We start from the raw sequence: 12,815 nt of genomic DNA on the forward strand, positions 1-12,815 counted from the left end.
TCCGGTCACCTCCGAGAAGGAGCGTCCAGCCCTGGTTTTCCAGAAGCCCTCGAGGCTTCCAGGAAACAAAAGCAACTCAAATTCAATTTGATTTGGAAAATGCACAGATGCCCCCCCCCTCCCCCCGCTGGTCCCTTTGGAACCCAGTGGCCGCACAGCGAGGCCTCTGCAGAGGCCCCAGTGGCTGTCGGCTCGGGCGCGCTTCCTAGGCTGTGTGAGCTTGAGCTCAACAGCCTCTGGGCACCCTGGCCCAGCTCTAAAATCCACTCTGCAGGAAGGCTAAGGCCAGGCCACCTTGCCGTCTCTTCCGGGAGTGCTCCTCCCTCCCACCTCCTAGATCCACCTCTTCCCCTGCAGCCACAGCTGGTCACCAACACACACACACACACACACACACACACACACACACACACACAGAGACTGGAGGTGCCCCTCGGCCCCAGGATCTGCCCTGGGTGCATCTGAAGTCTGGGTCCTTTATCTCAGGACTCCCAGGGCACAGAGACCTCAGATGGCATTTGCTGCCCGCCCCTCCCCCAAGCCCTCTGCGTCACGTTCCTCCATTGGCTGCACCAGCAGAGGAAGCTGCAATTAGAGCCGTCAGGTGCCTGCGTCACGGCAGATCAAGCGCAGCCAGGCGAGCGTTGCCATGGGAACCACCCCCTGAACTGATGGACGCAGAGCCCATCCTACAGCGGTTTCCATGGAGAAGGTCCCGATGTTCTCCAGTAATTTCGACAGTTCTTTGTTCCTCACAGCGGCCCTAGCTTCACGCCAGGAGCTATTGATTGGGGTTATTTTTTTTTTTCCCTTTTTTCTCACATGGTAACTGTCTGTGGCTTTTTGAAGCCACTGCTCTTCCGCTTCCTAGGATCCAAGGAGGATCCTGCCCTGGGCTGGCCCGCAGTTCTACCTGTGCCGTGTGGCACACCTCCCAGCCGGCACCCAGCCCCCAGCCCGTGAGCCCGAGAATGCCACCTGACAGCTCCAGATCTCCCTATGGAGCCATATATCAGAACCGAGGAATGTTAAGGCCAGAGGGCCACCAGAGAGGTTGGGCCACTTGGCTGAGGACACACAGCTACTGAGGGGCAGGGGCAGGCCTCCTGCTTTTGGGCTCCGGGCCTGAGCTATCTCCACTGCCCCCAGCCTTTGGTGGCCCAGCATTAATGTGACTTCTCCAAAACCATCCCAGCCCATCCCAGAGCACAGGTGGAATGCCTGCCCATCCAGGACAGCCCCTTCTGTGCTGGGCTGAGGGAGAGACACCCTCACCTCATCCCTGGAAACACCCCCTCCTGCTGCTGATGCCCAAGGCCAGCCCTGGGCCAGGTCTGGGTTCCAGGAGCATTGTGGGTAGCCCACGGGGAAGCCTTGTGTTGATGCTGGGGGTCCCTCCGGGGCAGGGATGGGCCAGTGCCCAGGAGAGTCCACGCAAGAATTGGTGACTGCGTGGCAGAGTGTCTCATTGGCAGGGGCCAGAAGTGGGAGAGCTGGGATCTGGCCTCTTTGACCTGGAGAGGTGGGGGAAATGGGGGCCTCAGGCCTGCACCCAGCAGCCCCTCCACTGCCAGTCTCAAGGAGGTATGCTGCTCAGTCTTCTGCAGCCTGGACACCAGGTGGCGCTCTCAACCCTGTCCTGCCACGTTCCCGGCCCCCTGCTGGGAAAAGTGGCCAAAGCCTGGGGCGGCCCACCCAGGGAGAGCCAGAGAGGCCAGCATCCCCAGCCTCCAGCGCTAAGCCCCTCTCTGGCTCAGGACAGTCTCTGAGCTCCTCCAACTCTGAGCCCTCCTCCCCCATTTTTCTATCTCTGCAGCCATTCTCATTCATGTCCCCGACCTCCCATCCCTGCCCCACCGCCCCATCCCTGGGGATCCTGAGATTTCCTTGTTTCCCCACCAGAACTCCCTGTCCCTGGGGTGACACTAACATGCTCAGGCCTGGTTTCGAAACTCGGGGCTCCAGAAACCTGTCCACAAGTAAATGACAGAAAAAGCCCTCCCTCCGCTGCCCTCCGGGGCTCCCCTCCTGCCTGGCCACTTCTCAGGTGCATCCTACACTGAAAATGTTTGACAAACTCTGTGCTCCCTTCTGCCTAGAACAGAAAGTCACATGGGAGAGGGTCAGGGGTCAGAACTGCTGGCCCCCATGCTGGATGCCAGCTGAGGAAGGCAAGGAACATCCGGGGGTCCCCTCCACCCCCGCCCCGAGAGGCTTCCTCCTCCCGCTGCCATCCTGACACAGTGGTTCCCAAAAGCCGGGCATGCCGGAATCCAGAATCTGCATGTTCACCAAACACGTGGGGCAGGGGCGCAGACCACCCTCTGCCCCCAGGAGCAGTGCAGCCTGGAAGGCCTGCGTCCCGTCCCGTCCCCGTCCCTTCCTCCGGCTGACGTTCCTTTCTGCTCCTCTCTGTTCCCTCAGGGAGGAGTGAAGGTTCTCATCACAGGCCCATGGCAAGAAGCCAGCAATAACTACAGCTGCCTGTTTGACCAGATCTCAGTGCCTGCGTCCTTGATTCAGCCCGGGGTCCTACGCTGCTACTGCCCAGGTGAGGAGGCGGTGCCCCTACCGAGGGGGTGGGCCCCCCCCGCCCCGAGTGCCGGGTGCAGGGGCAGCCTGGGAGCGACGCTGGACAAGTCACGTCACTACTCTGGGCCTCGCTTTCCTCTGCCGTGATGAAGGGGTCCCGGATCCACTAGTCTAATGTCATCGGTTGAGGATCAAAGGGGTATGAAGCCTGCTCAGCTGGGATTTTGAAGTTCATGAACATGATGGGGGTTGTTGGGACAACCAATGACTGGGTTGACACACCCAGGACTGGGCACAGCAGGAGACCAGAGCCACCCTCAGCCTGAAAGTTTCCAGGAGCTGGTGGTAAGAGCCGGGCAGGTGGAGGGGCCTGACGGGGGCCACACCCGAGGTCAGAGCAGCCAGGCAGCTCTCTCTCCTCTGGCCCGTGCCTCTCGCAGCTCCCGCCAACCAGAAGCCACAAGAATGAGAGAGCCCAAGCTGTGTGGTCCACACAGCCAGTCTCGCAGGGCACTGAGCAGATCAGAGAGGGATGGAGAAGGCCTGGCGGGCAGCAGGGGAGGACCTGTCAAACTGATAATAATCTGCACGGACTCCCTTGAGAAAGTGAAGCCATCTGCCCTGCCCCCGGAAAAAGGTGCAGGCACAGAATTTTCTTCCGGTTTCAGGGGCAGGAGCGCCTCTGCCCTCCCTGTGGCTCTGACCTTCTCCGTCCTCACTCAGGGCTTCATCGTCATCTACTGGGCTTGACGTCCCTGTCTGGTCAACTTCTTGACCTCTGGCCATTGCCGTCTCCCCGCTGGCCCGCCAGCTCCATTTGTCAGGGTCTGTGTCTTTTCCTGGTCACCTTGTGGCCCCAGGGCCTACAAGTGTCTGACATGTCACAAGAAGGAGATCAGTATTTGTGAAGGAATCCGTTTCCAGAGCTCCTGTTTTCTGACCTCTGTGCTGGTTCTGGGAAGACCCGTTGGCTGACGTGAGCTCGGGGATGGCCTGTCCAGGTTGCCCAGGCAGTGAATGGAGAGAGAGACCATGTTATCTGAAGCCAAGGGATCTACAGAAGGACAGAGTGCTCCCTGTGGAGGCCCAAGGTTAGAGAGAGAAGTGAGGACAGGGGCCTTGGGCCACCCCAGCTGTCTGTCTCCCCCCACACCATCCCCCCAGCCTGGAGCTTCTGAGTCCACATGGAAAATTCTTTCTTCTCTCTCTCCATTCCCTGTGCAGCCAGCCAGGCCAGAATGCTCCAGGACTGGGTTCACATGCTCGGCCCTCCCCTACCCCACTCCCTGAACCCAGCACCGCCTTCACCACAAATATCCCAGGGAGCCAGGGATGCTGCCCAAGTTGGCCTCCCCCTGTTGGCCCTGCTCCAGGGGACCCATTCAGCCCCCTTTGCTCCCAGCAGCCTCGCTTGTTCTGGAGCACAGCCGTCAGGATGCCAGCCCAGACTGGGTCAGCCTATCACAGCTCAGTGCCGCACGGCTAATGCAGCCATCACTCCCCGCCCCCCCCCCAACCTCTACCCCGGGGTGGGGGTGGGTAGGGGGACAGGGCAGCGTGTTATTACACTGTCCACTTACCACGTGCTGCTGGAACAGGACTTGCCCGGCCTCTAAATAGAAGCCACTTCCTGTACCTGGCCCTTGCCTGGCTGAGTACCCAGACCTTGCCTGTCCTAGGTTATCTGACCCCTCCACAGAAAAGGCTGGCCTTTGCACGCCCTCTGGCTACTGTCCCAGGCCACGACCTGGCGAATCCCGGGTGCTGGATCCGTCACACCACAGCACATCCCGGATCAGCCAGTTACCACTTGGTGACTTTAGCTCTCAGTCCTTGACCTCTCTGGGCCTCGGCTTCTACATCTGAAAAACCAGCTGCCAGATGGGTAAGAGCAGAGTTGAAGGACGGTCCATAAAGCACTCGGTTCACAGGCTCAATTCGTGAAGGGGCTCCACTAGCGAAGCCTTAGCTCTTTCTGCTTCGAGGGGAAGAGGGGATCCACTCTGTTCCATCTCTCAGCAGGCGGCTGTCCTGGTCCCTGAGCATTCCTGGGTCCCGAAAGCTGGCAGCCACCGTGTCTCCCAGTGGTTCAGGATCCTCTAACATAGCACATCTTGGACCCAGGGGTGAGAAGCCACAGGTTCTGGCAGAGACTGGGAGCCAAGGCCTCGCTGCTAGAGCACCGACTTGTTCTGCAGCTGACCGCAAAGAGAGGGTCCCCTTTGGACATGTCTGCTTTAAGGCCCAAATTAAAACCCGTCACCTGTAAGACGGTGCTGGATGTACGCATGCATTCCTTCACGCACCGAATCGTTCACCAGGCGCTGGTACACATCTAGAATGGAGCAAAACTCAAGACTCAGCCCCTTGGCCCAACTCCGTCCCCAAGGGGCAATCAGTCCAGGGAGGAGTCAGTCACACAAACAAGCCACTGCCCTGGGGGGTGATACTGGCTGCTCGGAGACCTCTTCCCTGCGTCTTCAAGGGAGCAGGGAAATGAGCTGATCTGGAAGAAGGAACACCTAAAGGCAGAGCCAAGCTGGCCTCGCCCAAAACAAGGGCCCAGAGGCCTGTGAGCACAAGCCAAGCGTTACCTCAGGAGCTGGGAATGACATGGGAAGAAGGGACACAGGGAGTGCATGTGGCCACTAGTCACCAGCCTGACACCCGACGAGGAGACTGGACCCTGGCCAGGAGCACGGTCCCCCACTGTCACTGGCCACAGATGACACACAGCACGGAGTCTGTCTCCTACAAGATGGCAGTCGTGCTCCAAGAGCAGGAGAGAGACAACCAAGTCAGGGCACTGAGCCCAGGGTGAAGGGGTGGTGAAGGGGACTTCAGGAAAGCTCCTCCCCCCCCCCACCTTGGGCTCAGGAGGAGACAGCAGTAGCCACCAACCAGAAGACTTGTTTTGGCCACAGCCCCACCCCGGGTTCCTGGGCAGTCACCAAAGGCAAAGGGTGAAATTCAAAATGAGGTGGGCAAGGGCACTGAGATTTGAAGCAATTCATTCAACAGACGGTTGAGTGGCCACCCCATGCATGCCAGGTACTGACCTTGGCCCCGGGCATGAAGACGTGATCAGGACAGACCTGTGCCCCACTCTCACGGAGCTTACATTTTACTGCCGGAGACAGAAAGAAACAAGGAGGCAAAGAAATAGCGGGGCAAGTTGGGGGGGATATGGGTGGGGGTGGGAGAATTGAACACGGCAGGGTTGGAGAAGATGGCAGGGACCAACCATGTCCGTCCTTCTGAGTCATGGGAAGGAGTTTGATTTGGTTTTATTTGCAATAGGAAGCCATTAGTTTTAAGGAGGGAAGCGAAGTGATCTAAATTATGTCTTTCAAAGATGATTCTGGGTGTGGGAGAACAGATTGTAGGAAGGAAGAACAGAAACAGGGAAACCGGAGGAAGCGGGCAGAGGGGTGATCTTTCCTGACTTAAGGAGGAGAGCTCCCTGGGCAACATATTCCCGTCAGTTTCACGTAGGAGCTCTGGAATGTGGCCCCCCAACCCCATCCCAGCAGGAAACAGGTAGGTCTCCAGTATACTGTGCTTGCCCTCAGCAGGTGGCTAATGCAGGAGTCTAGGCAAGAGATGATGGCAGCTTGGACCACAGTGGTGGCAGTGGAGACAGAGAAGTGGAGGGACCGGGACTCGCCGATGGACTCAAGGAGGGGGAGGGAGAAGGCCAAGGAAGTGTCCCTGTGTGCACCACGCTGCTGGTCTGGGACCCAGGAGACTATGCAAGGTCCTCTCTGTCTGTCTCTCTGGGGAAGGATGGGATGCTTTCAATCAGCCACATTCCAGCATCACTGCAGGCTGTACAAGTGCTGGGAGGTGCTGGACAAGAGGGGCACCCTCGGCCCAGAACACGTGTCACAGAGCAGCCTTGGGCTCCCCAGCGCCAGCCGAGGCCAGGTGGCTTGCTACCGAGCGCAGAGCTGAGCGGGCTCAGATGGGGTGTGTGCTGTCCTTTCTTCCTGTTGGTAAACCAGGCAAATCTCTAGGGAAGATGAGTGACCATGAATTTGGAAGTCGGCCTGGGGACACTATCAAGGCCTCAGGAGGTTCTGGACTTGGCTGGGAACCCCTTGTCCAGAGAGACACCACAGGAGGTCCCCTGGAACCCCCACCCTCCATGGAGCCAGTTGGCTCAGCTTGTAGTCTGGAGCTGAGAGACCACCCCAGGGTGTAAGCAGAGGGGAAAAACCCACTTGTCACCCTTGGGCAGTGACTTCCTGAAGACCCTCGCTCTGGGGACAGTGGCATAATACAAACCTGGGATGAACAGAGGCCACAGGTCAATGACTTGCTTTTCCCCTGGGAAGTAAGGTCTGCATTTACTCTGCCCTGGGGAGCAGCTGACTTGGACAGCTTTCTCGAGTCTGTAAGCTTCTGAAAGCCAAGAGCCCAAACAGTAACATGATCCCTATGTGCGTCCTCCCTGGAAATCTGTCCCGGGGAGGCCCTGGGCACTGGTATCTGGTGTTCCAAAAAAGCAGGGCAGGGAGCACACAACCCTGATGTCTACCGGGGGACGAGACCTGGCGGGGTAGAGCAGACTGCATACCTACTGTGACCCCCGGGGCCATCTCGGTGGGCCACAGCCCCACATATTTCAACAAGAGCCACACAAAGCCTTAACCCCAGACATGAAGCAGGTTTCTGCCGGGGGTGGGCTCTCTTCTTGCTGACGGTACAAATGTCCCAGTCGTTATACATCCAATAAATACATTGAGCCCTGTGTTGGGGACAGAGCAGTGAATGAGCCCCACAGGGGCCTGTCTTCCCAAAGGCCACTGTCTAGGCATTGGAGGGGAGGTGCAGGCTTCAGGCTGGCACTCCCAGCTTGGCACCCGTGGGCCCAAGAGTCACAGGCACAGATGAACCTCCTGCTCTCCTCAGGGAGGCAGAGGAAGTTCTGAAAATACTTGGAAGGCCATGATAAGTGCCTCAGGACAAGCTTGTAGAATAAGATGAAAGGGGGAAATAAAAACACAAAGACTCCAAAGCAAATGCTTTCCCAGGATCCCATCTAGGATGGATGAGATGGGGGAGAAGTCAGGCAGCCATGGGACAGGGTTGGGGACCATTCATCCATTCACTCAGCAAATCTGCACTGAGTTCCCGGTACCTGCCCTCGCCGGGTGCAGGAGTGATCGCGGGGCTCCTGGCTGAGTCTGGGGTCTAGAGAAGGTTCCCGGAAGAAGAAGCACTACATCTAGGCCTTGAGGAATGAGCAGGCGGAGGCTGGGGTTACCCCGTGAAGGGGAGTGGGGAGGGGGCACTCCAGGTTCTTGTGTGGTACGTCAAGTTGAAGGGCGCCCATCCCCGCCCCTCGCCCTGACCTCTCTTTCTTTTGCTTTCAGCCCATGACACTGGTCTTGTGACCCTACAAGTTGCCTTCAACAACCAGATCATCTCCAACTCAGTGGTGTTTGAGTACAAAGCCCGGGCCCTGCCCACGCTCCCTTCCTCCCAGCATGACTGGCTGTCATTGGACGGTAAGAACAGCGCTCGGGTCACCTTGCCAGGTGCTGAGGAAGAGGGGCACTTGGGGACCCTGTGCACAGGGTGTGAAAAAGAAGGAAACATTTGGATTCCCTTACTTTTGCTTGGAGTGAAAGTCTCCACCACGGAAGGACCCACTGAGTCCCTGCCCTTAACCTTGATCTCTCCCCTGGCACAGAATGAAGTTTGTGAGTTTGGGCCTTCGGCTGTCACTCCTGCCAGGGGATCTGAGTGGCCAGACAAGCCCCCGAGTTGCTAAGAGGTTCCTCTCTGGACAGACCTCGAGCAGCGGGGTCTGTCCATCCTCTGCCACTGCCCCCCGCCAAGCCAATTTCTAGGATGTCTTTGAAGAGAGAGCCCCCAGAGGCCGTCACCAGGCCCCGAGCCTCTAAGAGATGAAAGCAATGTGGGAAGCTGGGTGGAGGGAGCTCTGGCTTGGCTCCTTTCATGATCTAAGGCCTGGACAGGACGGCTTTGCGGGGGCGGGGGCGGGGGAGGGGGCGGGAGAGGGTGCTGTGTATTAAGTGCTTTTGCTTTTTATGGGTAACAAACCAAACCTCATGGAAAGCCCTCAAACACCTGTCACCCCCTGCTTCTAGGCTGTTTTTACTTTAGCCTGTGCCCTGTAGAGCATCTGAAACAAGCCCAGGATCATCCTCATGGCTGAGGGTGGAGGGCCAGAGAGCCCCAAAAGGCTCAAATGGAGGAGACAGGACCTGCTGTCCAAGCACGGCTCTCTGAGAGCCACCGGCCTTGAACATGAGTGAGTGTTGGTACCAGAGCCTCTGCAGAGAAGAGCTGCCAAAGACAGGTGGGGGGTGCTAAGGTCAGAGGCTGCCCTTCCCAGCCTGGGCATGGCCAGCAGAAGCCCCGGAAGTGGCGTGGGGAGCCGAACTGGCAGTCTGCTCTCTGCCCCCAGACGGAGTGGGAGGAATGGCTGCACACGCATCAGTATCAGGGCGGCTGGCGGAAGGACCTGTCCGTGGGGTGCTGGCCAAAGACCTCCGTCAGCCTGCGGTGTGGGCCTTGCCCAAGCTGATCCTGGGCCCTCTGTAAGCACCTCTCTCCTGTGCACAGCAGCCCTTGGCCTTCTCACCTCCCAGACTTCCCCTTGCTGCTGGCTGCCGGGGGATTTCTGGGCTTGGGCACATGCCCTGGGCAGCTTTCCTGAACCCGGTGTGCAAATATCAGCCTCATCCCAGCCCGGCTCCAGCAATGACAGGGTGCCTGGTGGCCACCCTGGCCGCCGAACCCTCTGAGCTGTTCCCAGAGGTGGCCTTGGGTCAGCAGGCATCTGCACCCTGGCAGTAGCCGTGTGGGAGCACCAGGCTGGCCTTGGCCGCCACCCTGGGCAAGACTGGAGCCAGCCAGAGCTGTGACGATGTCCTGCAGGATGTAACAGAGAAGGGCAGGGTGACCAGGGGCTCCCGTTCAGGAAATCCGGTTTCAGCCTTGCAGAACAAATGGGAAATGGAACAGGCTAGTCTGCAGAGTCCTGGCTCTCCCTGAGTGACCAGGTCACCTCGCCAGGACAGGCCGAAGGATACTGGGACCAGCACAGGACCTGCCTGGGAGCTGGAGCCCTTCAGAGAGCCAAGTCTCAGCCAGGCGGTACCTCGGACCGCAGGAAACATCAGCCAGCCCCCCGGAAGCCAGAGAGCAAGCTGTAGCAGGGAGGCTGCGAGGCAGACCATGGGCAAGGAGAATCATCGTTATCTCATTACAGACACACTTCTGAGCCCTCCGCCACACCAGGTCCCTTGGGCGATGAGCCTGCTACCAAGCTGGACACCTGCTCCCCAGCAGCCCCCTCCAGAGGGGACCTGGAGCTCTGACCTCCACAGGCCTCCAGTTGAGCTAAGCATCCTTCAGGCCCTGGAGAGATGACAGGAGTTGGGGGAAGGACGTGGCAGGCCCACCCCGGCCCAGAGAACAGATCAGGGCCCCCGCAAGACCTCAGGAATCCCTCTCCCTTTGGTCTCGACCAGGTGTCCTTTCAAGTAATAGGAAGGGAGGGGTGGCCACTGCAGAGGAACCGTAAGACCCCTTCCCTAAACGAGTACAAGTGCCTTATCCACGGAAGGAAAATTTTCCCAGCATTTCGCCAGCCTGATAAATAATAACCGTGCGGGGAGGTTGGGGGGCGGGGGGAGCAGAACCGCAGCCGCAGCGCGAGGGCTTAATCTGCCCAGTGCAAAGGGGACAGCTGGGACAGCCCCGAGGGTAGCGGTCTGCGGAGAACCCCGCGGCCTGGCAGAGAACTTGGTGTGGGGGAAGATGCTGCAGGGGCCAGGCTGGCGGAAGCCTTCCCCTCCGCGCCCCTCCCCTCCCGCCCCCGCGGTTACCGGGCAGATTCGCCCCGGGAGCTGCTGGGAGGTGGGGACGCGCGCGCCGCGGCGGCGAGGGGGAGGAGAGGCGGTGCAAAGGGGAGGGGGCGAAGGACCGCAGCGCCGAGCAAACTGGGGCGCGGCGGCCGGGCGGCGCGCGTGCACACACACGCGCGCACGCCCACGCACGCACACGCGCGCACGCCTGTCCGCCCGCCGGCCCTCCGCAATGCAGGGGCGCTTCGCCGGCCGGCCGCCCTCGCCTCCCCTCGCGCCCGCCGGGACTGCGGCAAGGCCCCGCGCCTCTCCCCAGCCCTGCGGGACCCGCGAGGTGCGGGGAGCCCCGCGGCTGCGCCCGCGCGCGGTTGTTTTCCCCGCACCCGTCGCCCTGCTCCCGATCGTGGGGGCGCGCTTTGCCCCCTCCCCCATCCCAGTGGGGGAGAAATGTTTGGGAAGAGGATTTGTGCCTTCATTTCATTTTTAAAATGGATTTGTTTTGCCAGACGAAAGGCCGCGTGGGGGCCCGAGCGTGGAGCGCAGCGAACCCGCACGCGCGGGCGGCGGCGGTGGCGCAGCCTTTGTCTGAGCCGCCCGGCCCGGGTCGGGGGCGATCGTCTCCGACGAGGTGCTTGGGCACCTAGTCCCCAAAATCCCAGCTGAGCGCAGCCCTCACCCGACGCGGAGATCGCGGAAGGAGGGAGAAGGGCGGGGGGGGGGGGGGCGGGGGTTCGCGCTGTCGCCGCCACTTAGCTGGCTCGGGGCAGACTTTAGGAAGCGCATCACGTGGGTCCCAGGAGCTGCAGCTCCTCCCCCAGATCTAGGGGGTTCTCCTCCCTTACCCACCCCCCCAGCCGGGTCTGCCTGGACCCGCACTGCCTAGCGCGGGCTGGCAGATTGCAGGCCGCAGTATGTAATTGTGCTATAAACTCATGTGTGAGTAAATGAGTGCCCACCGGACACATCAAGAGTTTAATCCAGCCCAGTGGTCAGGAAGTCTTCCCAGACCTAAGACATCAAATCTGAGCAGGCATCCGCTAAGCCGAGAGGGATGAAAAGGAGTATCTTGGGGCGGGGCGCAGCGAGCGCTGAGGGGATGAATGACACCGTGGCTGCCTCCGGCCAGGCTACTCTGGGAGCTACCATTTTCACCATTTCACGCCAAAGGTGCAAATCCAGAACAGGTTTCCCCATGCCTGACCCCAGGCCGTTTGCCAGGAGACCCCAGAATGGTCTGGGGCAAGCCGCCAGCTGTGTATTTGGGAAGACAATGGCTCGTCTTCCAGGCTAGAGACAGTGAGGCAGTGAGTTTACCCTGGAGACATTTTGGGAGGGGCTCTGGGAAATGTCTCTCCTGCCCGCTGCGGGTCCTGGAGATACACACAGCCAGGGCTCTGCCGTGCACGGGGAGGATGTGCAGTCCGTTTAGATGGTCTGGCCTGTGCCTGTGTTTGCGAAGAGAATAAACCCAGGCCACTTGACACTGCGGCTCTGGAGCTGGGGGGGGTGGGGCTCACATCTAACCAAGGGCACTGGGACACCTTTAAGTGACTCCTGTCCCTGGAAGAGGAAATGAGGAGAACTTCTGGGTGCCCTGTTGTTTCTCTTGCCCTGTTCTTCCTCCCCAAGGCCAGGTAGAGAAGCCCCCGCGGTCCCTCCGGCCCCACGGCAACCCCAGCGGCCCCCTTCTTGGAAGCCCACTAAGCCGCTTATACGTAGACTCTATTTTCAGTTGCTCCTCAGGCAGCTGAGCCTCTGCCCGGGCAAGAGGATTGGGGGGAGGCCCGGATGCAGCTTTCTGGGGCTCATCAGCTGGCCATCTGGGCAGGCCTCCCGCTGACCCTCGGGGGCAGGAGAGGGACCCTGTCCTCTCCAGCAGGGTGGGGAGCAGGGGCTACAGCTGTCTTTATCATCTTCCTGCATAGGAAGACTCGGGGCAAGGTGGACACTCCCCAGGGCCCAGGGGGCCATCCAGGAGGCCGACCCCCAGGGCAGCCTGCCTCGGGTCAGATGTCTGGGACGACTGAGAGCAGTAGGGAGAGGTCCTCCCTACTGAGGAGGTGGAGAGAAGGAAAAGTGAGATTTGGTCTCGGGGTTTGGCTTTCTGCTCTGACCAAACCCTCTATGCTAACAGAAGACTCGTGGCTGGGGTGGTCCCAAGCCCCGCCTCCCACCTCTAGGCTGCCTGTGGCCGTGGTCCTGCCAGCCTTTCCCCTGAGAGCCGGTTTCTAAAGGCAGCCTCCCCCCACCAGGAGCCAGAGGCCATACGCTGACCTAGAGACCACGGGCGGGGGGGGGGAGGGGGGGGTAGCCCAGTGGCAACAGGCCGGCCATTCCAGCTGCGAGACTGCCCCCCCCTCAAGCCTCTGGATGTTTTTTTCCCTCCCCTAGTGATACTCCAGGGTGTCAGCTGCTCCTGGCCCCACTCCCTCCCTCCTG

The 12,815-nt window shown here is 60.1% G+C and overlaps 1 protein-coding gene across 7 annotated transcripts in view; it reads left to right on the forward strand.

The window, feature by feature from the left end:
* The window catches only part of LOC115522343 (calmodulin-binding transcription activator 1), a 563,939-nt gene that overhangs the window by 476,977 nt on the left and 74,147 nt on the right, over nt 1–12,815 (forward strand). For all 7 annotated transcript variants that reach the window (XM_030328136.1, XM_030328139.1, XM_030328138.1 and 4 more), the window contains exons 7-8: nt 2,425–2,551; nt 7,911–8,045. In XM_030328136.1, coding sequence (XP_030183996.1) covers nt 2,425–2,551; nt 7,911–8,045 — 262 coding nt within the window. The remainder of the gene's footprint in view (nt 1–2,424; nt 2,552–7,910; nt 8,046–12,815) is intronic.

The sequence above is a fragment of the Lynx canadensis genome, chromosome C1 (assembly GCF_007474595.2).
Source record: "Lynx canadensis isolate LIC74 chromosome C1, mLynCan4.pri.v2, whole genome shotgun sequence".
Classification (NCBI taxonomy): Eukaryota; Metazoa; Chordata; class Mammalia; order Carnivora; family Felidae; genus Lynx; species Lynx canadensis.